This window comes from Tauraco erythrolophus, chromosome 30 (assembly GCF_009769465.1).
Source record: "Tauraco erythrolophus isolate bTauEry1 chromosome 30, bTauEry1.pri, whole genome shotgun sequence".
Classification (NCBI taxonomy): domain Eukaryota; kingdom Metazoa; phylum Chordata; class Aves; order Musophagiformes; family Musophagidae; genus Tauraco; species Tauraco erythrolophus.
The window spans coordinates 1265421-1290248 of NC_141494.1; the positions used below are offsets into that span (position 1 = coordinate 1265421).

At 52.6% G+C, this 24828-nt stretch overlaps 1 protein-coding gene and 1 non-coding gene across 5 annotated transcripts in view; both read left to right on the forward strand.

Annotated features, from left to right (window-relative positions):
* The window catches only part of UBAP2L (ubiquitin associated protein 2 like), a 29629-nt gene extending 6079 nt beyond the window's left edge, over nucleotides 1–23550 (forward strand). Inside the window, exons 5-29 of one of the 4 annotated variants that reach the window (XM_086628427.1) lie at nucleotides 1571–1739; nucleotides 2044–2139; nucleotides 2876–2921; nucleotides 3205–3317; nucleotides 4920–4994; nucleotides 8405–8457; nucleotides 9876–9961; nucleotides 10414–10585; nucleotides 11377–11578; nucleotides 12806–13083; nucleotides 13338–13510; nucleotides 14232–14421; nucleotides 15031–15085; nucleotides 15542–15716; nucleotides 15920–15992; nucleotides 16649–16844; nucleotides 16933–17021; nucleotides 17717–17770; nucleotides 18461–18542; nucleotides 19994–20211; nucleotides 20301–20406; nucleotides 21631–21698; nucleotides 22023–22220; nucleotides 22662–22712; nucleotides 23285–23550. In XM_086628427.1, coding sequence (XP_086484553.1) covers nucleotides 1571–1739; nucleotides 2044–2139; nucleotides 2876–2921; nucleotides 3205–3317; nucleotides 4920–4994; nucleotides 8405–8457; nucleotides 9876–9961; nucleotides 10414–10585; nucleotides 11377–11578; nucleotides 12806–13083; nucleotides 13338–13510; nucleotides 14232–14421; nucleotides 15031–15085; nucleotides 15542–15716; nucleotides 15920–15992; nucleotides 16649–16844; nucleotides 16933–17021; nucleotides 17717–17770; nucleotides 18461–18542; nucleotides 19994–20211; nucleotides 20301–20406; nucleotides 21631–21698; nucleotides 22023–22220; nucleotides 22662–22712; nucleotides 23285–23380 — 3114 coding nt within the window. In that variant the 3' untranslated portion in view covers nucleotides 23381–23550. The remainder of the gene's footprint in view (nucleotides 1–1570; nucleotides 1740–2043; nucleotides 2140–2875; nucleotides 2922–3204; nucleotides 3318–4919; nucleotides 4995–8404; nucleotides 8458–9875; nucleotides 9962–10413; nucleotides 10586–11376; nucleotides 11579–12805; nucleotides 13084–13337; nucleotides 13511–14231; nucleotides 14422–15030; nucleotides 15086–15541; nucleotides 15717–15919; nucleotides 15993–16648; nucleotides 16845–16932; nucleotides 17022–17716; nucleotides 17771–18460; nucleotides 18543–19993; nucleotides 20212–20300; nucleotides 20407–21630; nucleotides 21699–22022; nucleotides 22221–22661; nucleotides 22713–23284) is intronic. The other 3 variants (XM_086628428.1, XM_086628429.1, XM_086628430.1) reach the window with 3 other exon arrangements.
* LOC147526622 (small nucleolar RNA SNORA58) lies at nucleotides 18227–18361 on the forward strand. The gene has a single exon (XR_015222921.1). It is a non-coding gene; the product is annotated as a small nucleolar RNA SNORA58 (small nucleolar RNA).
* Nucleotides 23551–24828: the final 1278 nt, after the last annotated feature.

The window sequence follows — 24828 nt, forward strand, 5'->3', positions numbered from 1 at the left end:
CCTGAGAATAGATGGATGAGCTGGACACCACAGACGATATCCTGTGTGACGTAGCTGCTCCCCGTGCCAGGTGCTGTGCCAGCTGTGGCACCGACCAGGCTCAGTACAGCACATAAGGGTTTTTCCTTACCTTTAGAGAGCCCTTTCCATTGACAGCTGATCAAAGTAGCTGTTTTGGGAAATTATTTTAGAAAGGAGGATGATGTGGATGTGCGTTGCTGAAGCTGAGCTCTGCCGTGACTGTATTTTCCTCCATATCCCTTGTATTCCCAGTGTCTTCCAGTTAAACAACGAGCCCCTGCTCTTGCAGCAGTTGCATTTCCCAGATAAACACGTTGCTCATGGAAAGCACATCCAGACTGGTGTGGGGCAAACCGTGTTACGTAGCGGTACCTCTGTTTTATTCAAGCAGCCGAAACGCCCGGCAGCGTGAGGCTGGCAGGGCATGGCACGGCCGCTGCGGAAGATTTGCGGAGGCAGGAGCCGAGTTGGCACAGCAAAGCCCTCGAGTGCCACTTCTGCAGGCTGCAGTGCCATGGGGGGCCTGCGGGCTGGTACCCATGGCACGGAGCGTGGTTGGTCAGAGGTCTGGGAGCTGCTGGTGGCCTGAATTCAGCTTGTACCAGGAATCACAAAAAGGAGATTTTCTGATAAGAAAGAAACTTGCTAATTACGGAGATATTCAGGTGCTGATGAAGACAGCTCACCCGCTGAGCTGGTTATTCATAACGTGCTGTATTGAATTCCAACAGCAAAGGAGCTGGTGTGATCTTAGCATTGTGGTAGATTTGGCTTAAAATCACACTATTCAAAGTAAATATTTTTCTAAATTTCCTTCTGAGCCAGATCCTTACGGAGAGAGACTTCAGAAGCCTTGGATTTGAAGGCAGTTTGTGCCTCTGTGGGTTTTTTGTCGCTGTCCTTGCATGTTGCCACCCAAAGCCAGCTGTTTTGTTGTCTGCCAGTTGTGTCTTCAGGTGTTTGTCAATGGCTTGTGACTATTTTTAATTGTTCTAACAGTCAGTTTAAGAGTATGAAAACGCTGCAGACTGTCAGAAAACCGATGCGGGCTCACAGCAGCGGGCTGGAGGCGTGCTTAACTTCTGACAGTTGAACTTGGGATGACTTGAACTTGCCTGTTGCATAAATTGGGTGATACTCCTGTCCCTGTGAGCTGCTGAGTTTTGTTGAATCGCTTTGCATCTGAGGGAAGAGCTGACCCTGACATGTCGACTGCAGAGCACTGTGGAACGTTTTTCCAAGAGCTCCCAAACCAGTATTATGCCCGCTCGATTTAAGGGGTTTAGTAGATCTTTGCAGAAATAGAATAACTCATCTCCTGCTGCCTCAAACTGCATGCCAGTCAGCTGTAAGAAAGCTTTTCCTTGAAGGAAAAAGCTATACTATGTGTAGGCTGACAGACTCTTCTAAAGAAAAAAAGAAATTGAGCTGGAAAGCGTTTTTTTGGAGACCCTTGTTGTATTCTCTGTAGTATGTTTAAATACGTGTGTGTTTGCGTCTGGCGTCGATCGAACGGCGATTAACTTCTTTCCTCTCTGCCAACCTTCAGCATTCCTGGGAAATGGTCGGGAAGAAGAAGGGTGTCTCGGGCCAGAAGGAGAGCGGACAGGCAGAACCCAGTGAAGAGAGCAAAGAAAACCGGGAGAGGGATCGGGATTTCAACAGACGACGTGGCGGGCCGCCGCGGCGGGGGCGAGGTGCCAGCCGTGGAAGAGAGTGTATGGACATGCCCTTTGCTACCACCCATCACTGCCACGGTGCACACACGGGCACCCCGTGCTGCACGAAAGCTGCCAGTAAAGCTTCTTGGGCAGCTGTATCTTTGAGGAGAACCATCCCCCTGTGGCGATGTGTTTGGTGCTCCCCCGAGTCGATTCCCTGGGTGATATCCTCAATTCCGGCGGCTTAAATAAAGTTACGGGAGCGTTTACAGCCGCCGCGCTCCGGCGTTGAGGTCTGGTCTTGCGTCCTCCAGCAGCAGGATGAGTCTTGAAATTGTCTCTGTGTTCTTCTGTCTTTCAGTCCGGGGCCAGGAGAACGGACTGGACGGTGGGAAGAGTGGAGGATCTTCTGGAAGAGGCACAGAAAGAGGGAGGCGGGGACGCGGCCGAGGCCGAGGTACGCATGGGGTTTGAGGTCGGGGGGTTGGAAAGAGAAGAATTATGTCAGGGTTTCTCTCAACTCTGTGTGGTTTGAAAGCCTCTTTTAGGGCAGGAATTGCCAAACTGGAGAGAAGCGCTTGGTTTTCCCGTTGTTGTGCTTGCACTTAGTGCCTGCACGTCGCTTCCCCATCTTCAGCGTGCCAGAAGCTGTATCGAGTTCTGACATCCCGTCTGCGGAGCTGGGAAAAAATAGGGCTTTATTGTGTAGGGTTGGGAAGTTAAAAAAACAGAGGTGATCATTTGGCAAGTGGGCCGATTGCTTGTTAGCCACAGAATCTGGATCCTCTTTGTTCTTGCACGTGTGTCTCTGGGCACAGTTGCTGTGCAAACACTTGGCTTGATTTTTAAACACTCAGTGGCAGAAATTCATTTTTCCACAAAATCTGTGCTGCTCAGGAGTTGTTGCTGAGGACACACACTGCAGAAATCGGAACCTGGGGTCTGGTACTTATGATCTGTGCCAGCTGGAAACCTCCTCTGAGCCTAGAACCATGTTGCTGGTTATACTGCCAGCCAGCTGAGGTCATTCCCATGCATACAAAGACACTGCTGGAAATGCCGTCGACTCGGGAAGATCCTCACCACTTTCGTATTTGGGGCATCAGGACTCCATACGTTGTTGGAACGTGTCTTTCCCCAGTGAGGCAGAGCCACGAGGTGCTCAGCAGTGTGTGTGTGCGTGTGTTTTACAGGTGGCTCTGGAAGGCGAGGGGGAAGATTCTCTGCCCAAGGCATGGGGTGAGTGTCACTGGTACAAACCACAGCAAAAATAAAAATCCTTGTGCGTGAATAGTGCTGTTTGCATCAGTCATTTGTGTTCTGATTTTGCTTTTTTGGTTAATAAAGCCAAAACTGCATCATGCTGACTTAAATTCGGGATGGTTAGTGTAGCTGAAGCATCCCTCTGCTCAGAGCACTGTCTTTTGAGACTCTGAGATGTGTCGTGGTCTGAATAAAATCAGTTGCTTCTAAGATGCTTAGGGAGAGGGAGTAAAAGTTTCCATCCTCATGTTTCCTACAGAACTTTCAACCCGGCTGACTACGCGGAGCCGACTGGCACGGACGAGAACTACGGGAATAGCACCAACAACACGTGGAACAACACTGGCAGCTTTGAGCCAGATGATGGCACAAGTAAGTGGTCTTCATGTGCATGTCTGCTGCGTTGTGTTTAGAGGGCAGGTGGGTTTTGTGTCCCTCCAGTCGCACTGGGGAGGTTCTGGGAAGGCCTTTGGCTGAGAGATGGAGGAACGGAGATCGTTGGTTCAGAGATGGATTGCAGTGACCCTGTGTCTTTGCACCTGGAGGTGCCTTTGCATCCGTTAGAGTGAACATGTTGGGAATTGGGAGCTGGATCATCTGATGTGAGCTTGTGCATGCTGCTGCTCAACAGAGGCACGGGAACACTTGCCTCCATTTGTTTTCCAGTCAAAACCATGCCACCCTTTTGGAAAAGTCTTTTTTGATAAACTGAAGCGTGATAAAACACATGCAAGTTCTCCCAATATTCGGTGCATCCTCCAGAGAGTATCAGTTGGAGTTCAGATATCTTGCTCTTGATTTTAGTATGGAGAGCATTCCGTCTTTCCATGGTCATCCTGCTCCAACTGCTGTAGGATGAGACCTTGTTCCAGCAGGCTAGCTGGAAGGAAATCTTCATCACTTCCATGCTTGAAGCAAATGTTTCTTTCCCGGGTGGCTCGTGAATGGCCATCCACCCTCGCACGCTCTCTTGCGTTGGAAAAACGGTACTTTTTGTGTCGAGTGCCATTGTAAGACACCAGTGAACTCAGGTTTTGCAGTGTGGTCACTGGACGGAGCCGCAGGGGACAATCCTGAACCGTAAGTAGTCTGTCTGGGGGGGTTCTGAGTGGTTGGGTGGGTTTTTTTGTGGAGCAGTCTTGTGCCACCATGAAGTCCAACTATTTTCTCAGGATTTTTGAGCATTCAAGTAAATACCACGTCTTGGTTGTAAGAAGCATTCACCACCATGTTCATGCTGCTTTACGCCTCTTCCATGTTCCTTGTATTGCTGAAAAACAGAGCTTTGGAAAGAGAGAAATAAGAACTAAACCGTGATACTTTTTATTGCACATCGTTGGCGAAGAGTTTTTTTGGTTGGTTTGTGTTTGGGTGGTTTTTTGGTTGGGTCGTTTTGTGTTGGTTTTTTGTTTTTTTTTTTCCAGAAAACTGAGAGCTGCTTTGAAAGGGGGGGAAAAAAATAAGCATGGTTTTGTAAAACACTAGCAGATTGAGTGATCATCATCTTGATGCCTGAGAAATGGAGTTTTAAATGCCGGGGGGAGTAGCGTAGGCATGTGTTAAGGGCAGGCAGCACGCTTGTCTCCGGAGGAAAAAGGGATGGGAGTGGATGAGCTGGAAGTTTAACTGTCTAGTTTGAACAGCCTTCTATGTGTTTTTTTTTTTTTTCCTATGTTGGTGTTTTGTGGAATTGTGGAACAAAGTGGGTTAGAGCATGGTTGGGGGGAATTGCAGATTTTTCTGACGGAACAACTCAAATTTCCTCTAGCACTACGATGTCGTGCAGCTGTGCTGTTCACCTGTGTCGTGTGTGGTCGTTTTGTTCCCATTTTAGTAGCCACAGGCATCTCCTTAAAATAACAATATCCACAGGTACAATGTGATTGGTGTAGGTGGTGGCAATGAAACTGGCCTTCGCTTCTTGAAGTCAAAATTTCACTGGTTGTCTGTCTTTTTTTTTTGTTTTTGTTTCAGGACTTGATTTCATTGGGGGTGAGGGGTCAAATTATCCCCGAAAATTTGACACTGCTCCTGGTACGATACATCCAGGTGCACTAACTGCCCCGGATACCTTTACTTTATAGCTTTTTTTAAAAAAAAAAAAACACTGAAATATCTGTGGATATGTCATTCTTCTCTCTCTTAATTTGTTCTTTTTAATGAAAATTCGATGTTTGTTCTGACTGTGCTTTTACTAACGCTAACACCTCGAATGTGAATCGGGAGAGGTTAACACAAATTCTTGTGGATTCTGTAAAATTTAACTTCAGCCACTGCTTCCCTGTACCCAGAGCAGCTCCGTGTCCACAGCACTGACGACAGAGTATCCCACCGAGGGGAGGAAGCGTGAGGCAGCCTGGTTGTGTCCCGCTTGTCCCGCACCCGGAAAGCTGTGACTTGCTGTTGTCCCCGTGCCATCTCCTGGGCATGGCTTTTCGGCTCTGCCACGATCTCCGTGTTTCTGCTCAGGGCCAAACCGCTGCTGCGAGGGGAATTGGCCTGGCTAAACTATCCGAGTGCTTTGCCTCTGCTTACGCCTTCCTCCGGGTGCGCGATGCGCTCGGCGGCTGCCTTGGCGTGCTCCTGCTGCCCGCTGTGCCTGCTGGGCACACCTGCCCTGCAGTGGAAGATGATGGTGGATTTTGAGATGGATGCTCCGTGGCAAAGCTGCTCGGCGCCTGGCCGCTTCGTTTCCTGCCCTTACACCTTTATGCCTTGCGAAGCCAAGAGACGCCCGTGAGCTGATCCGGTTTGCTTATTCCTGCCGAATCCCATCGGTGTCCGTAACGAGGCCAAAGTTATGGTTAACTTTTTAGTCTCGTCCATCTAACCTGAGGTCGGGAAGTCGAGGCTAAGGGCCCTTCTGGATAAACTTGCCAGTTTGCTCTTGAAAGTCAGGACAGGAGAGGAAGCGTTGAGGCTGTAGAATCTTTTGCAGGAGACAACCTTGGAGTGCTTCTGTTGCTTTGGAGCATCTCGTTCTCCCTTCTGGGTTAATCTGGAACCCCTGCAGGCAGCCTAAGGCCATCTGCTCCGGTGCTGCCATCCTGGTTTGGCTACACCTTGGCTTTGTTTGGATTTACATTCCTTTGAGGTGCAGAGTGGAGGGGTTTGGGTCTGTCACCCTTCCAGGCTGGGGCATCCAGCATGTGTCCAGTCACTGAGATAGCTGCAGACCGCCTGATGGGCTGCGGGAGGAGCAAGGTGTTGCTCATCTCTGTTTAAAATGAAGAGATAGTGTATTTTTGGGGAAAAAAAGTAATCTTGAAGACACAATGGGATTTTTTTTTTTCCTCAGCACATTCATGTTTGCAAGTACCTGTTGACTTTTAATGTTATTTTTTCCCCTTTTCCTGGTTTGAGGAGCTTAAAGGCCAGCAGCTCTCTGAAGGGCTTCCTCACAGCAGAGAGGAGGGGGTGCCACTCAGAAGATGACACTTCTGAAACGCTGTTGGAAGTGTCGGGGTGTCCCTTGCCTTGCAGCTCTCCCGTTTGGAAGAGCTCAAAGAGGAGGGATACACTCCATTTCTTTACAAGAACTAAAGGCACCGTGCTGGTTAGGAAGCTTTCTGGAGAATTTCTGGCGAATGCCCAGTCGTACGTCGCAAGTTTTCAGTTTTCCGTCTGTCCCTTCGTGTGCAAGGAGCACAAGCCATGCCGAAGGGGTGTCCAGGACTTGAGAAGTAGACTTGCCAGGAAAGCCCCATCAATGGCTGCTCTTTATCTATAGGATTTCCTTCTGCTTTTCACGCTGCTTTGCTTTTCTTCTCATTTTCCTCAAGTGAGCAAGGCTAAGAGCTCTGTGCCGTGTTCCTACATGCACAGACTCTTCTTGGGGCACCTCTCCTGGCTTCCTGCTCTCCCCTGCCAACTGCAGCTGACCCAGCTACCTCCAGCTCCCACTCCACCTCTTGGGTGAGGGTTGAGCTGGTAGGATCTTTCTGGTCTGTGAGAATTCTGGAAAGGAGCCTTCCTGCTGCTGCTGTGAGGGTACAAAAAAAAAAAATCTAAGGAATGATGGAATCTGAGTTTTTGAACCCCAGATGCGTTTTGCATTGAATGTGTTGAACTCCTGAAGCTTCTGGCTGGGGAGGAAGGGGTAGAGTAGTGTGCCTTGAGACTCCTGGCGGCCAGGGAAGTCGTGTGGTATAAATATCTGTATTTCTAACTTGAATATTAGAACAACAACAACAAAAAAATCCAGGAAGGCCTCTTGAATTGGCTCAACTTGTCAGGCAAAAGAGATCACCCAACAAAACAGTGAAGAAAGAATAATTCACTGATTATCGACTGACTTCATCCACTCAATCCTCCACTTCTAGACAAGCAGTTGTTCGGATGTTTTGGCCCCATAATTAAAATGTATATGGGAAGATTGCTGAGTTCTTCCCCCTGGAATCTCAGTGAGCCTGATCGGGTTCTCCAGAAGAATCCACAGTGTTCTTGTTCCCCGCGTGCTCTGGTTTTATGCTGCAAAAGGCTTTCAGCTTAGGAAAGGGCTGATGCCAACTTGTTCCGTCCTTGTAAACGTCTCCAGGATTAACCCTGTTGACTGTGTCAGGTTTTGTTGATCTGGTTTGTGTGGGCTGAAAACAAGCTGTGCGAAACGGGGCTGGTTTTACGCTCTTGAGTTTTTTGGGATATAAAACGCTCCCGCTCTCCTCCCACACCAAATTTCGAGTTCGGAAGTCACCACATAATATTCCAAGTACTGAGGTTAAACCGTGGTGGAGTTGAGGGACAGAACAAGTTGAAGATGCTGCCAGGCAAAACTCTTCCCCCCCCCCCAGTAAATTTTGCTCTCTTACAAACCGCGCTGTGCTGGATTGTGGCTGAAATCTTGTGCTTTTCTGCCTGATGTTTTAAGCTTCTCGCTTTGAGCATATCTCTGGTCACAGAAAATGCTTAGTCCCTTAAATTTTCCTTCCTGATTCCCATTTGCTTGTGCACAGCAGGTCCTGGTGCAGTGAGGGTTCAGTGGTTTTTGGGGGTGGGGGGTGAAACCAAACACGTGAATGGTTTGGTTGTCCCTGGGCTTTATAGAAATGGAAGGTTTACCAGGGTGCTGAGGTCCTGCACAAGAGCTGGCAGGAAGCCCCTGAAGGAGATGCTCTGTCCCAGCTGCTGGGGTAACACCAACTGCTCGTGGATGCAGAAACTTGCAGCTGCTGCCGTGCCAGGGGAGCTCAGCTGCCCTGCCGGGTGTCGGGGGGTGTGCGCTGCCCTCGCTGCCAGCCCCGCCGTCCCTCTCCCGCAGCCTGGCCTGCCCGAGCGAGGCCGGCTGATCCCACAGCGATCCCTTCCCCATGAATCAGGGACTGGGCTCGACTGCTTTCACTCCTCTGGTTGGCACATAGAAATCCTCTCAGCCGCTTGCAAAGCTCCGCGGTGCTTCCCCGGCTCGAGGAGACAGAGCTGTGGTGCGTGTGTAACTTCTCCACCTGTCGTTCTCCTTGTAGGTGCGTGGAGGGCAGCAACAGAAGAATGGGGCACGGAGGACTGGAATGAAGATGTAGGTACTCTCCAAACCCCCCTCCTCCGCGTCTGCCAGCGCGCTGCTGTCCGGTTTGTACACACAGAGCTGCAAGAGGAGTGCAAAGCACATCCTCCCCAAACTGTGAGCGTAGCCCAAGCCAGGCTCCCAGTTCCAGGAGCTTTGATGCACAAGTAGACGTCGCTGCTTCTAAAGTGCACGTGTAGTACAGCTTGTCGTAGGAGCCCAAGGCAGGAAGGGTTTCCCAGGGCATCGAGTCTGGTCCCCTCATTTCCTGCAACTGCACAACCGAATTCTTCCATAAACCGGCCTGACTCCACACCAAATTCTTTCTCTGCTCCTCCAGTGGAGTGGCAGTTTGGGAAGATTTGCCTTTGATCCTCATCACGTGCCATGGAGGAGGCAGCAGCGGTGTCACGTGCCTCTGCTGGTCCTTGTGATTTGGGTTGAACAGAAGCTCTTGGCTTTTACCTTCTGACTCGCTCTCTGACATGTCTTGCTGCTTTTTGTTCTCTCCCCTGTCTCCTTCAGGGGAGAGGGGACACTTAGCACCTGCTCTAAATGCCTCTGGATCAGTTTCTTCTGAAATGGGCTTCAGTCCCTCTCTGAACCAAGGGAGAACTTGTGTTCTTGCAGATGGTACCAGGGTTGGGCTTTTTTAGTAGTGGTATTATTAGTTTTGCATACTCATTTTTGCTAAACGTACAGAATGAGCATGAAGGAAAAGCTTTTGCTTTCCAGGCACCACCTGAAGGAAGTGCTCCTGCTGTGTTTGGAGACACAAGCAGCTTCTCTGTCTCTGCTTGAAGAGAGCCTTTGATAGCCCTTGTGGCCCTCAGCATGCGTGATATGCTCCCAGGGGTTCCTGATTTTGTTTTTAAACTCTTGGCAGCTCCTTGGTCTGGAATAAAAGCTGTTCGTGTTCAGATGTGTTCCAGGCTAAACCACAGGTGGTCATTAAACCTCCCCTTGATTCCTTTTCCCTTCCATAGCTGAAGTACATCTGTTGGTCTCTGGTCTGATCACTGAGGTGAGGCCAGGATCAGTGGAAGCTTAACGATGGGTGTGAAGCTTTTTTCTTTTATTTCTCTAGCAATGCTTGCGCTCACCTGTGCAGTGGGTTTTGCAGATCAGTGCTGTCAATTCAGGGCACCTGTCCAAGACCCCGGCAACCTTAGTGCATTTGTGGACTATGGGAAATTTGTAGAAGGGTTTGGTGTTTTTTTTTCCACTGGCAAATGATTTGTGCACTTGCCTGAGAAGAAACAAATGAAATGAAACTGCTTCTGATGGGAGCCAAATGTTAGAGAAGTCTAAACCCTTGAGTTTCTCCAATCTTTGTGTCGTTGTTTGTCTCAAACGTTTGTGTGCTTTACTTAAGAGTCCCAAGACACTGTTCTCACTTTTGATTTCTTTTTCCCTTTTTTATCTTTCAGCTGTCTGAGACTAAGATCTTCACCGCCTCCAATGTGTCTTCAGTGCCTCTGCCTGCTGAGAATGTGACAATCACAGCTGGACAGAGGTGATAGCCCGTGGCAATGCTGTTTACAGGGGAAAAGTGGCACGCGAGTCCCAGAGCAATTTGCCATCTCAGACTAAACCTTGCCAGCTAGCTAAAATGCAGCAGCTCTGAATGAAATCAAATGGATTTGAATTGAAAAGTTTAACTCTAATCCTGGATTAGAGTTGTCCTAGGCTCTGCTGCTGGTTCTTCAGATTTGGGGGCATTTTGCTGTGTTAAATTCGTGGAAAACATGCTTTAAAATAGAAGGCCATGCAGGATCTTTCTTGATCTCTCTCCTTTTGGAGTTGCTGCTGGAAGTTGTGAGTTGATGTTCTGCAGATTCATTCAGTTTGTAAAGTAAAAACTATAAATTGTGAGGCTGGAGGTAGAAGACTGCTGTGATGGAAGTGAGGGGTGTGACAGAGCTCGTCTTAACCTCAGTGGGTTGTCTCCTTTTTTTTTTCACCCAGAATCGATCTTGCAGTCCTCCTAGGAAAGACACCCTCTTCTATGGAGAATGAGTCAACAAACCTGGAGTCATCCCAGGCTCCTTCCCTGGCCCAGCCACTGGTGTTCAGCAATTCCAAGCAGAGTGCTATATCCCAGCCTGCCTCTGGTAACTCCTTCTCTCACCACAACATGGTAAGGAAACCCAGCGTGCGGGTTGGGGCAGGTGTTGGTTTCCTTGATGTTCTCTGTCTGCATTTGGGCACTATGGGAGATGCAGTTCTGGCACCTCCTCACTTCTTGTGGGTTGCAGAGTCCTCTTCATGGATGATTTGCCAGTCTGCTCTAAATACAGAGGCATGAAGTCCATTGCTTGATTAGAAATAATCGGGACGATTCCTCCCCTGTTGCCCTTGTCAGACTTGTAACACATGCTTCTTTCCTGCTCAGAGGAAAGGCAAAGCTCTTGCAGTCCAGGGCTTGCAAATTCAACAGTTGGAGAAGTGGAACTGGTCGGGAGTTCGGTGTGGGATGAAAGGCAGGCTTGTACTAACAGGCGAAGAAAGGAGGCGTTGAATCCGAATCGGGGATGTGCACAGACCTGGGCAGGTGCTGCTTTGTGTAGCTTCAGCAAAAGAAATAAAAATTGTGCACCTAATGGTGAGCTGGTTCAGGAAGGATTTTCCAAAGCACCTTAATTGCAGAGCCAAGTTCTGCTGGTGATTATCTTTTTTCGTGCAAGCAAATGCACGTGAATAATTTAGTGTACCTGCACTCACGTGTGATAAGGGCTGTGAGAGAAGTCTGAGCTCTCCTTGCCAGCAGGGTCTGCGTGCGCCTTGGAGCTCGAGAGCGTTAAGCTGAGGCACCCAGGGAGAAGCAGCAGGGTACAGTGTGCTCAGGCTTACGTTAAGATGTGTCTCCTCTGAGGCAGGTTCCAAGCCAAGGTGGGTGTTGACTTTGTTCTTTCCTTGTTGGAATCGCAGGTGAGCATGCTGGGGAAAGGATTTGGAGACGTTGGGGAGGCCAAAGGCAGCAGCACCACAGGCTCTCAGTTCCTGGAGCAGTTCAAGACGGCCCAGGCTCTGGCTCAGCTGGCTGCTCAGCACACCCAGCCTGGTGGGAGCAGCACCACTTCGTCCTGGGACATGGGATCCGCTACGCAGACCTCGTCTCTCGTGCAGTATGGTAAGGAGAAGCAGCGTTGCTCCCCAGAGGGGAGCCTGCTCTCCCAGAACTGCAGAAACGCTCCGCGAGCAGCAGTGTGAGGGATGCAGCAGAGGGCTGGATCACAAATTCCAAACCAAGCCAGATGTGCTGGAGGAGTTAAAAGAACTGTGGGTGCAAGTTCGTGAGAGTGAAATGTAATAAACAGTGCACGAGTCCTACTTAGAGCAGTTGAATCCGTCTGCCTCTTGGTCATTCCAGCCTGCTCCAGGGCCAGGGATCTGGCGTTCCTGAGACCCTCACACTGTGCAGAGCTACTTGCTGGTGTAAAGCTGTGTGGCAGAGCAGGGGTCTGAAAGTGGGCACCTCTGGAGAACGGTTCCCAAGTACCAAAACTTGTCAGTCGTACCTCGCTGCTGCCCTGATGTTATCTTTTAAAGTAATTCGACTCTGGTGACTCTTAAATGCCAAGAAGTAACTACCTCTGGGCTGGCATGAGGGAATAAAGAGTGATGAAGAGGCTTCTGCTGTTCAGATGAGATGCCAAGCCCTGCTGTGGCTGAGTACTAGTGCCCCTTCTTTCAGCTTCTGCATTTTATTTTTTGCTATAGGGAAATGGCTCAGGTTCAAATCTAAGCTGAAGGAAAATCGAGTCCTGTCCTGGTAACAGTCAGTGTTGGCAGCTCCTGATCTTTTCAGACAAGGAGCCACAGAGGAGAGGCAGAGAGAATAGGAGTTGCTTTTTAATAAGCTGCAGTGAGGCTTAGGCGAACGAAGAGGGTGATGGAGTCGTGCGAAGACCTGAGGGTGGGCAGCCTCGAGCAGCGGCGTTGCTTGGAGGATACCCAACGCTTGCAGGAGAAAGAGCAGGCAATGAAATGCAGAAATGTTGGCAGAGGGGGAGGAAGGAAGCAGTGTCAGGCCCATGCAAGACTCTGACATGCACTGCCTCCACACAAGGGACTCTGAAGTCCAGCTTTTCGCGGAGGATGGAAGACTTCTGCTGTGCAAGCTCACTTTGTCCCATGGAAGGTGAAGGAGCTGGGGGGAGAAGGGCTTAAGAGGCTTGGCGTTGATGGTGGTGAGAGTGCAAGGCTGGGAGTGAAGGTGCTGGGGTTCTCTGCTCTGATTTTAACAGGCCCCAGGAGGAGTCAGTGTGAAATGATTTTATTTTTCTTGATGATGACCAGAACTTGATTTAGTTTAAGGAAACAAATCCTGCTAACTCAGCTCTGTCTCCCTTGGTAGATCTCAAGAACCCAACAGACTCTTCTGTGCATAGCCCCTTCACCAAGCGTCAGGCCTTCACTTCGACTTCAACCATGATAGAAGTGTTCATGCAGGAGAAGCAGCCTGTGGTGACTGCCTCCACAACCGTGCCGGCACCCTCCTCTTCACCGCTGCCCAGCAAAACCAATCCTGTTCCCCAGATGTCCCCAGGGTCCTCCGACAACCAGTCCTCCAGTCCCCAGCCAGCACAGCAGAAGCTGAAGCAGCAAAAGAAAAAAGCGTCGTTAACATCAAAGGTGAGGAGGGATGGTCGTATTGTGTTAGAGCTGCAGAAAAATCTGTTTGGGCTGGTGAGGGAAGGGCTGGGCTTGGCCCTCCTGCTGTCAGCATTGGGTGTTGGTGGGGGTGACAGAGAACAGCTTCCCTGCCTGGGCTGAACGGTGTAATTCCAGCCTGTAAGTACCATCGTGTGCTGGGAAACGCGGATACTGGAGTCGTTTTTGCTGCTCCCAGGGAGCGCTTGACCCTTCCTGCCGTTCCTCCCTTGCAGATCCCTGCGCTCGCGGTGGAAATGCCTGGCTCAGCAGATATCTCAGGGCTAAACCTGCAGTTCGGAGCGTTACAGTTTGGTTCGGAGCCCGTTCTGGTGGAGTATGAATCGACGCCTACAACAAGCGCCGCCGTTAGCCAGTCCCAAGGCAGCCTGTACACCAGCACGGCCAGGTGAGAGCCGGGAAGGGAGCGGTCAGTCCGAGCGGGTAGCTTTGGAGGGTGGCTCCTCCCGTGGAATTCAGCCATGCTGCATACCAGTAGACCCTTTCTGACTGTGCCGTGGTCACAAAGGGGGGACAAGGTATGCGACAGCAAAGCGTAAGGGGCCAGCAGGCTCGTTCAGGCAGCTCTGTGGCTGATGGGCCTGTGGCACTTACACAGACAGCAGACGTTCCGCTGCTGTTAGGCTGTGGTGCTGGGAACATGAGAGGGGAATCCCCAGCACAACTGCTCCTCATCCCTGGTGAACATTGTGTGCTTTGTCCTGCTTTTTGCCCGGCAAACTGGGGCACAGCGGAGTAGGTGTATCCACAACGATAATGCCTTGCCGGAGCAAAGTGTTTCTGTTGGGCTGACCCTCAGCATCTGGCCAGTCCCTGAAGTGCTGGGACCTGAGCGGTGGCAGCTCATGAAGTGCCACCTAGGGCACAGCGGTGCGTGAGGCAAGGCTGCAGCTAGGTGCCAGCATCCTCCTGTGCTGGGGCCAGCCCTTGACTGGGCGTGTTTCTCTGCTGGGTTTGCTTGGCTGCTTTGTGTGATGCCCTTACGCTGGTGCTCGGGGCTCTTTGCTTTGAAGATTTGAAAGGAGGAGCCTGCAGGCTGGGTCAGCAGCTTACAGCAGGGCTGTTTTGGCAGAAAGTGTAAACTCCGTGTCTTTTTCCCCCCTTGATAGTGAATCTTCATCCACAATCTCGTCCAATCAAAGCCAGGAGTCTGGTTACCAGAGCGGCACGATACAGACAGCAACGTTTACCTCCCAGAACAGCGCTCAGGGACCACTGTACGAACAGAGATCCACCCAGACGAGGCGATACCCAAACTCAATCTCCTCCTCGCCCCAGAAAGATCTGACCCAGCCCAAGGTAGGAAAACAGCTTTACCCACCCTTTGTCCTGAGTAAGCACAGGGTGTGAAGCACTGTCTCCGGAGAGCTGAGTGGTTTATCAGGTGTTCCTGTGACCCTCCAGCCTCACCGCGTGGCTTGTGGACTCTCGTGAGAGCTTTCTTCTGGCTGCTCTCAGGGCCCTTAGTTATGTCACCTGCCTGGGACTGGGCCAGTGGGGTTAACAGCGGTTAAATCTTGCAGGCCACGTGTGGTGTCATGTATCATTACCCGCTGCAGAGTGGCACTCAGGCTAAGGATTGGGTTTCTCTTAAGGACTCGATTCTTGCGTGCTGCACACGAGTTCAGTAACATCACTTTTGGCTGACAAACTTGGGTTGAGGATATTGAGCCAGTCTGACTACCAGCAGCAGAGAAACTTCTTGCACTGCTTTCTCAAATATGTGCTTGGGGTTCATGCTGGCACTGGGTGGTTGAGCTTGGCACCGACCCCAGCACAGTCTGGCTACGTGTTGGTAGCACACCTTTGTCACAAGTGGGGAGGGCGTGTGGGAGGGGGCTGACACTGGATCTGCCTCTGGAAACAAGCGGCTGCAATGCTCAGTACTCTTTTTCTCTTCTTCCTCAGAATGGTTTCAGTTCTGTACAACCCACGCCATTACAAACCGCACAGGCTGTTGAAGGTAAGAGTTTGTCAGCACAGTGGGTGTCCTGAGTCTCTTGCACTGCTCGTGTTCTCTGCTTTGGATGAAAAGCTTTATCTGTGCTAACAGCAAGTCCTTTCCCTGCTCGACTAATTGCTGCCACTTGTCTTATTTGCTTGCCTTGAAGCATTCAGCTTTCTGCTGATGGGTCCATGAGATCCTTGATGAATCGCTCCCCGATGACAATAATTTACTCGGATTTGTTTGCGAAAGGCTTTTGTGGGTCTTGAGGCTCTTTGCAGAGCTGATGGCGGTGTTGGGGTGAAGTGAGATGTAGAACACAATCACGCTGTCACAAGTGTGTAACTGGTTGGCAGCAGTGAGGGAAGCCGCAGATCTCCCTGCTCCTCTAGCTGAGCCTTTGCTGATCCTCACCACTAAATTGCCCCCCAGGAGCTGCTGGTTCTGCCCTTAACCCAGAGCTTTTGTTCGCAGGTGCTACAGGCCCCGCAGTGAAATCCGATTCTCCCTCTGCTCCCAGTATCACGCCTCTCAACGATGGGGTGTCTGCATCGTCCTTGCTGACAACAGCCAGCCAACACTCGACAGCTCTGAGCAGCCTGAGCCACAGTGAGGAACTCCCCAGTACGACCACCACCCAACTCAGCAGGTGAGCTAGTGTGGTGGATGGACTTCCAGAGAAGCAGAACTAGAAGCAGAGATCTCTAGTAGACACTAAAGTCTGTCTCATACTGTGGGGAAGACTGAGATAACTCATCCCATCCAAGCAGATAGAGATTGAGATCTGGCCTGGTACTCCCAGTGGTGACTCTCGCACCTTGGCTTGACAACCTTTTATTCCTCCTTCCACAGTACGTTACCCACCCAGCAGAACAGTCTGTCCTCATCCACATCCTCTGGGCGAACGTCGACTTCAACTCTCCTGGTGAGTCTGGGTGTGCCCTGGTGCTGCGTGTGCCCCTTGCTGCTCAGCTCGGAGGTCTGCTGGTGTGCCCGACCCTGGGCGCTTGGCGGGCAGGGTCTGCAGTTGTGGCAGGAGCTGCCAGTTGTCCCGCTGGAGTTTGGATGTTGTGTGGAGAGAGGGCAGAGGGTTATGCCAGAACACTGTCTGTGCACCTCTGGCTCGAGGCTTTTGACACCTTGTGTCAGACGTAGCAGCGACTTCTTCTGAGCCTGTAGCAGCTCTTGAAAGTGCTGCCGAGTTGCAACTGGAGCAAACTGGGAGCTGATGGATTGTCACTGTTGAAATGTGTATGCTGCTGGAGCTCCTGCAGTAGAGTCCCTGGGTGTTGGCTTCTGCAGCAGAATAAATCTCCCTGCTGCAAGCACCGTGTCCAGCCCTGCTTCCCCCAGCAGACAGATGTGTTGGGACACAGCCACAGGAGAGGCTTGGAAGCGTTAGGGGTTGGCTACTGTCAGAACTTTGGCCTTAAGCGAGATGCAGAGCAGGTTTCTTTGTACCCTGCAGCAGCTGAGTTCACTGCAGGCTCTCAAACATCTGGGTGCAGACAGTGCCCCGCGATACTTCTGTGCTCCGTTGCATCCGCCGAGTCCCCTAACTCTCTTCCTTTCCTTCCCTAGCACACGAGTGTGGAGAGCGAAGCAAGCCTCCATTCTTCTGCTAGCACTTTCTCCACCTCCTCCAACACAGTGTCAGCCACCCCGCCCGTCGTCAGCGTTTCATCCAGCCTCAGCAGTGTCAGCAGCCTGGGCCTCAGCCTCAGCAGCAACTCCACTGTGACGGCCTCGACCCGCAGCTCCGTCGCAACAACATCAGGTACTGCTGAACAGGAGGAGGGCACGGGGGCTAAAAGAGACAGCTTCTGCTGTTTGCTTCACTGTGGAACTTTTCCTTTCTCTTTCAGGAAAAGCTCCTCCTAATCTCCCTCCTGGAGTCCCACCGTTGTTGCCTAATCCATACATCATGGCTCCAGGGTTGCTACATGCCTATCCGGTGAGTGGGACGACCGGCTCATGTCATGCCGCTAGATCCCTCCTAGCTCTGTCTCCAGCAGGCAGGGGTGTAGTATAGTAGAGAAACCAGAAACTGGAGCATCAGCCCAGCAGGACTGCCTTGGATGGGAAGAGTTTGGACCTGCTGTTTTCCATAAAACAGTAGCAGAGGAAATCCATGTGCCCGTGGGGGTAAATGTCTGTAGTTCTGGTCACCCCAGAGCAGACTCTGCCTGTTCTCTACAGCCTCCCCAACCTCTGGGGAGCAGCAGCTCTTGGTCAGAGTGCAGCTCGTGAAAGTGTGGAGCTGCTTTAGTAACACGGTGTGACAAAGGCCAAACAGTCAGAGCAAAGGTGACAACTGTTACAAGGTCTAGGGCTGTGTCATTGCCTTCTTCCGAACGTGAGGACAGATTCCAGCGTTGGAATAATTTCTAGAGGAAAATTGAGGGCGTTTGATGTGGAGCAGTGGTGCTAGGCGTTGGCTCTCACTCTTCATTCGAGCAGCTCGTAAAAACACTCTCGGCAGTGTCGGTCTTGCGGTGGTGAACGCTGACTGCCTGCACGTAGGTGATTGTGTAGCCTCTGATTGTCTGCTCCTGGCTTTGCCTAATGTTTATCTAAACATTTCATCTAAAATTAGATGTGTCTTTATCTAGTTTATGTCCCTAACTTCATCTCCTGCTCTTTTTCTAGCCACAGGTGTATGGATATGATGACTTGCAAATGCTCCAGACGAGATTTCCATTGGTGAGTTCCAAAGACTGACATGGACCACAGCACTTCCACTGGTCCAACAGCTCACCAGTGCTGCGTGCTTTGGGTGTACAGGGTCAGGCTTTGAGGTCGTCCTGAAGAGGTGGCAGAACGGGGTGCTAAACAGACGCACCTCTCCGTGACAGTAGTGAGGAGTTCAATCAGTTTGCAACTCCTTTGCACTTTTGGGAGCACTGGTTATTGAGATGGTGGGGCTGGGGCGTGAGAAAGCTGCCTTGTTTGGCCCGACAGGGATGTAAGGAGCTGTTGTAGATACTCAGTGCTCAGCCTTGAAAGAGGCAGTGACTAAATACTTTTATGAGAACGGGTTTTATTTAGCAATACAGGTTTTATTTAGCAATACAGGTTTTATTTAGCAGTATGGGTTTTATTTAGTAATAGGACATGTTTCCCTTGTGTTGTGGAGGGGAAAGTCCAGGCAGCTAAGGACTGCATGCCAGTAGACCTTATCTGGCTCTTCTAATAGCCAGACGAGGGGGATGGTGTATGCTACAAAAACCTGGAGTTGCTGTAGGCTGTTTTCAGCTGTGATGTGGCTGGTAGAACTGCAATACTCCAACAAATCTAGCAGCTGCAATCCAGAAATCCCTCTTTTCCAAAAGATGCTGCTTTTCGTCTTTGGACAGAGCTCATCAAACTTCTCCTTTTGTTATTATTCTTCAGGATTACTACAGCATCCCATTCCCTACGCCCACCACCCCGCTGACTGGAAGAGATGGCAGCCTGAGCAGCAATCCATACTCTGGTAGGGAAAAAAGACCGCTCTGATCCCGTATTCCATCAGGTGTCCGTGCTGCTGCTTGCTGCCTTCCTGTGCCGTTGCCCGCTGGAGCTACGTCTGCACTGGTCTCCTCCAGTGCCTTTGGTCTGGAGCATGTTTCTCAGCAGCTAAATTCTTGACTTCCCTTTGATCATCTGGTGGTGTCGAGGCATGTTACCAGGCAGATGTGGGCAAGTGGGACTCGGTGTGGCACTTGGAAAGGGAGCGAGGAGGGGCTGAAGGAATCCGTGAGGCGTAAAACTGGGGAACTGCTTTTCAGGTCGTGGTGAGGCAGGGGTTAAGCAGTGCTTCTCAAAGAAACCCAAAATCTGGAGAAATGTAAGTGGTTTTTGTTTAGGTGACAGACTCCTGGAGAAAGAAAACAGGGCATTTAGGAGCTGCTAAGTGCAAACCAAGTGCTCAGTGGGTGGCTTATCTCTGGCTGACCTTGATAGGTGCCTTTGTGTTTATTCACCGGGCTGGTTCACAGTGGGGCACCTTTCACGTGCTGCAGGAATTGGTGCACTTTGTGGATCTGTTTTTTTCCAGCACCGCTTCTCCCCTGCTTCAGCAGGAGCTTGTTTGTGCGGAAGTGCTTTTGCCTGGCACTGCTGAGGCTGAAATGCCTGGCTCAGAGCATGGCACTGTTGTGTGCCAAGTTAGCATCGGTGATAATTGATGTTTGTGGCTGTCCCGGGCTTGCTCGGGAGCTGGGGCAGCACTGAGAAATTCCCTGGCTCACTGTGTGAGCTCTGAATGGGGAGAGTGTTTGCAGGGAAGAGCCAAGCAGGTGCTCCTGAAGAGCAGCAAAGAGAGCTCCCCCGAGCCCTCGCACAGTGCCCAGACTGGGAGGGAGGAAGGGATATTTCCCAGTACTCTGTGGGTTGCTGGGCCTCTGCAGCAGCGTTTGGTTCGGTGCCACCGGCAAGAGGGAGGGAGGTGTGAGCCCTGCTGTGAAAAGGGACCATTCACACATCCTCAACTGGAAGATACTTGACTCTCCTCTTCAATGAGGAAGGTTTCCCAGTAGGACTGGGCCCCCAGGCTGCTGCCCTGCCCTCAGGACTGGCTCTGGAGGGAGCTGAGTTGTGTTGGGGCTGCTGCTAGTGCACGGAGAGGGCGTAGGGAGAGCTCTGGCATCTGGGCTCTGGTGCTGCGCGGGCAGCCAGTGACAGGTTTACCCAGTGCTGGATCGGATTGTCCACCGTAGCTTAGCTGCTGTGTGCTTCCCTTTCCCTCTGAAATCCTCCCAGGAATGTGGAGAGCAATTAACAGCTCAGCCTTATCGCCATGCAAAGGTCTGAGGGCCACAGTCCTTAGCAGCTCCAGGAGGGAGGGGGGTTGGTTCAAGTCACCGTTGATCAAAAGGCCGAGCTGGAATGGGCTGGGATTTGGCACAGCTGTTCCTCATTCCCTTTTTATCTCCTGTGTTCCAGGTGACTTAACAAAATTCGGCCGAGGTGATGCCTCTTCCCCCGCTCCTGCAACAACTTTGGCCCAGCCTCAGCAGAGCCAGACCCAGACTCACCACACCACGCAGCAGACGTTCCTGAACCCAGCACTGCCTCCAGGCTACAGTTACACCAGTCTGCCGTACTACACAGGGGTACCAGGGCTCCCCAGCACCTTCCAGTACGGGCCCGCCGTGTTCCCTGTGAGTTTCCCCAGAGGCAGAGCATGGAATTCGGGCAGGAGTGCGACGCAGCAAAGCCTCTCCTCACTCTGCTTCTCTCATTTCTGAAGGTTGCTCCTACCTCTTCCAAGCAGCATGGTGTGAATGTCAGTGTCAACGCATCAGCAACCCCTTTCCAGCAGCCCAGTGGCTATGGCTCTCATGGATACAGCACTGGTAAGAGACCTGACAGCAGCTGCTGGGGCAGCTCGCTGTCTCACTGGCCCAGTAAGGGGACTGCTGCCTTACTGCCTCAAGCACTAAGGGAGGAAAAAGACTGTGGTGCAACTCGCAGGTCGTTTGATTCTCCTTGGAAAGGTTCTGCATCCAGGTCTGGAGTAGGTTTGACGAGTACAGAGCGCTTCATGCCCACCTCTGTGCCCAGCACTTGGTTGGCTGGGGCCTTGGGCTCATGTCAGAGAGCTTGAGCTGCTGAATTGTGGAGGTTTGGGGGTTTTATGGTGTTTTTTTTTTTTCACTGCCTGGGTGTGATCCATAGAACAATAGTTATTCCCGATTCGAGCCTGGGAACGTGTTTGATTGCTGTGTCGGAGATGCATGCTTTCTAGAGAAGTGTCCTCGAGTCAGAGATGCAAGAAGGTTTTCAACCTGCCCCTTGTCTCGGAACTGGGTTTCACTGGTTAATGTCTGGCTGACTCTAGAGGATCTTCATTCGGGTCCCTGTTCCAGCCTGTAAATTCCTGTTGTGCCTTTTTTTCCCTACATTAGAGCCCTTCAAGGCACTGTTTTCTCTTTCTGAAGATACTTTGGTTCTGTACCAGCTCACCTGGTACTGAGTCTTGCAAACCTCTTTCATTTCAACACTTTTTCCAGACCTTAAATGGTTGCTGAGGCTTTCCTCTGCACCACCACCCTTCAGAAACAGCTGGCATGAAACGCAGGTCGTGTGCCAATGTTGCCAGTCCTGGCACCAACCATCCCAGCCCACAGCTGAGTCACCTTTGTGTGCAGTTAACTGGTTTACAGCCAAGGAGCTCTCAGGCCGTTCTTGCTACTGTGTCGTGCTGGGAGTTGGTTTCCTTGTCCGCCTGCTGCATCCCCCCAGCTCTTCTGAGTTGCTATTTTCTGGGCTCTCCAAGAACGTGGTCTTGGGCCGCTGAGGCCCTGAGCAACCTGATCTAGTTGGAGATATCCCTGTTCCTTGCAGGGGGGTTGGACTAGATGACCTTTGAAGGTCCCTTCCAGCCCTAACCATTCTATGATTCTATGATTCTCTGGGTGAAAGAATTTGCAGTCGTGTGGGCACTTTGCAGCTTGGCCTTGCCAAGACCCTGCTCCCTGGGATGGTGCCTGGCTGCCAGGCCACCGGAGCTCTGGAGAGATGCTCCCGCTGGACCAGTGGCGGCTGCCTGACGCTCGCTTGCTTTTCCTTCTCCCCAGGTGTATCTGTGACATCCAGTAACACAGGCGTGCCGGACATCTCGGGCTCTGTCTACTCCAAAACTCAGGTTAGTGTCTGGTGTGTGCTCCAGGAAGGCACCACTTTGCTGGGGAGTGGAAGCCCGGCTCTGAGACAGCCTCCCTGGGCAGTGAAGTCTCTTCCCCTTGGAGCAGCCAGCTAGGGAGAAGGGAAATGCTCGGCCTTTCCCAGCTTAGAGCAATCCCAAGCCCAGAAAGAGCCATGGGCAGAGACTCCATCCCTTCCCTGCACCACGCACTGACTCCCGGGCCCATGACCTGTAGAGCTGGGAAAGGGGCACGCTGCCAGCTGGGGGCAGGGGAGCGCCGCCCAGCTCCCAGCCCTTACTCCGTCGTTGGCGTCTCCTCTTCAGCAATCCTTCGAGAAGCAGGGATTTCACACTGGAACCCCGGCAGCCTCCTTCAATCTGCCTTCGGCGCTGGGCAGCGGCGGCCCCATCAACCCTGCGACGGCGGCGGCGTACCCCCCCACTCCTTTCATGCACATCCTGACCCCGCATCAGCAGCCCCACTCGCAGATCCTCCACCACCACCTGCAGCAGGATGGGCAGGTAAGTGACCCCCCCGGGCCCCCCGGCCCTTGCTGGGGTATCTCCTAGGGCTCTCGCTCCCCCTCTCCCTCCCTCCCTCACGCCCTGCGGCGGACACGCGCGGACACGCGGTGACACGCACACGCTCACACCTGCACATACACACACAGGGCCGATAAGAGGACGAGGTGAGGAAGGCCCGGGGTGCGCTCCACTGGGGGGTACTCGGGCACAGCCCCCTTGCTGCCGGGCTGTGCCAGGTACGGTTGGGTAGTGCCCCTTCACGCAGGCATGCCTGGTACGCCCTGACCTCCCCCTTTCCTCGGAGTGGCGGCTCCGCAGGCCGGCAGCGAAGGGGTTACTCGCCACAGCCACGACCCCCGCCGTAGCTTTCAGGTCTAACCGTGGATTTCTATTGTCATAGTTTGTCCCTTTATTTTACATATCCTGGTACTGCAACAGCTTCCATATTTGCAGATGATACTGTGCTGCCAACGCCAGCAGGAAGACCAGGTAATTAATTAACCTCTCTGATAATTGCACTTGCCCTGGGGTCTCTCCCCGCCCCTAAGGCCCCCCAGGCTCACGTAGCCCCTTCCTTCTTCCCCCCGTGGCCCTGCCAGGCGAGGAGAGAGGCCCTCAGTCAGTATGTGCACACACACACACCCGCGCGCACAGACACACACCCCCCTGCTCGACCCCTTCCCCCCCTCTTTCCCCCTCCCCTGCTGCGTGGCAGCCCTCGCCGGGCTGCCCGGGCTGTCCTGGCACGGTGCCGGTGCGGAGCGGAGGGAGGGTGGTGCTGGGGCAGCAGGCAGTGCGGTGCGAGGGCGGCCGGCCGGCCGCTCGGCGCGGGAGGCAGCCCGTGCCCCGGTGCCAGCCGCCCTCGGGAGCTCGTGCCGGGCTGAAGCGGGTCGGCGAGTGCCAAGGAGCTGCGGTGCCCGCGGGCTGGAGCCGTCCTGCAGGGACGGCGGTGCCTCCAGGCTGGCATCACCCTGCTGAGCACGCCGGGGTTGGCACCCCGGAGACGGCGGCACCGCTTCCCCCGCACTAACCGCCCGCTTCTCCTTGCCCCCTTCCCGCAGGGCGGCTCCGGGCAGCGCAGCCAAGGCAGCTCCATCCCCCAGAAGTCCCAGGCCAACAAGTCTGCCTACAACAGCTACAGCTGGGGCGCCAACTGAGGCCGGGGCGGCCCTCGCCCCCCACTTGCTTCCAGAAGAGAAATCCCACCGAACCTGGCGCCGAAGGATCCCGGGGCGGAGAGCACCCTGCTGCAGGGCAGTGCCCAGCCCCAGGGCAGCGCCGAGCAGGGCAGGGTGGGCAGCTCTGCGTTTTGTCTCCACCCACCTTTCCTGTTGTATGTAATATAGAATTTGTATTTTTTTCTTTTTTTTTTCCTTTTTTTTTTTTCCCCCCCCTCCTCTCTCCGCATTCAGATTCTGAACCGTTTGCCGTAGGGGCCTTTTTTGGTTTTTACTCCTTTCTCCCTCCCTCCCCCCACCCCTGCTGCCCCCACCCCTCGGATCGGAAGGAGTGGAAGCCGCGAGTCGCCTACGGCAAACCCCCCGTTATTAGGAATAAGAGCAGTAATTGGTATGAGCAGCAGTGTAAGATGAATTAGTTGAAGTGATTTTTTTTGTACCGTGTTCTAAATTTAATGGATAAATGTGTCTTGTATATAAAAACAAAAACCCCACGCTGGCCTGGAGTTCTCTCATTTCCTCGCCCGCCCGGAGGAGGGCACCTTGGAGGGCACCCCCCTGTTTTACGTTCTCCATCTGCGCCCCCTCCCTCCCCATGGGCCCTGGGTGCCAGTCCTGACCTCCCCCCACCCCCCCTGCACGCTGTAAGTATCTTCTGCTTTTTGTTTTGTTTTTATTTTTCTTTCTGGTCTTTTTTTTTTTCTAAGCAGTCCAGATCTTGTATTTCTCGGTTCAGACTGATCACTTCCACTGAGCCCCCCATGCGGGTGATTTGCTGAAGAGAATAAAAATCACAAAGTGAGGTGTGTAATTTTTTAATACCAACCTGCTCAGCCTGGTGCCGTGTTTTGGTGCAGGGAGGGGGAATGCCCCGGGCAAGGGGGAGGGAGTGCTTCTCCAACCCTCCACAGCTGTTTTTTTTTTCTTTTTTTTTTTTCCCCACTTTTATGGATTTCTCATCTTCCTGTCGCCAGGATCCCAGCACACGGATAACATCACCATCCTTTTCCCTGTCCCTTCCTTGTGCCAAGGACCCCCCCCTCCTTCTTTCTGCCTCCCCTCCGTGCTGTGCCACTGATGTGCCCTCTCTGATGTTGGGGGGTGCTCCTCACCCACCTCCTCCCCACGAGGGCCTGGGGGAAAGGACTGGCTGACGTGGGAGAGGGTCCTCTGTGCCCCCGGTGGGCACAGGACCACCGGTGCGGCAGTAGGGAGCCGCGGGTGCCCCTGAGCTGCCCATCACCCTCCTCGAAAGAGCGTGGGAGCTGCTGCCGGAGGGGGGGGTGAGCTGCGGGGCTGGGGGCTTGGGGGGGTCCCTGCCTCAGTGTGGGGGGGCAAGCTGGAGCCCCTCCGTGTGCTCTGGGGGCCCAGGGGGGGAGTGGGAGCGTTCTGGGATGGACTGGGGGGGGCTCAGCGTGGGGCACAGG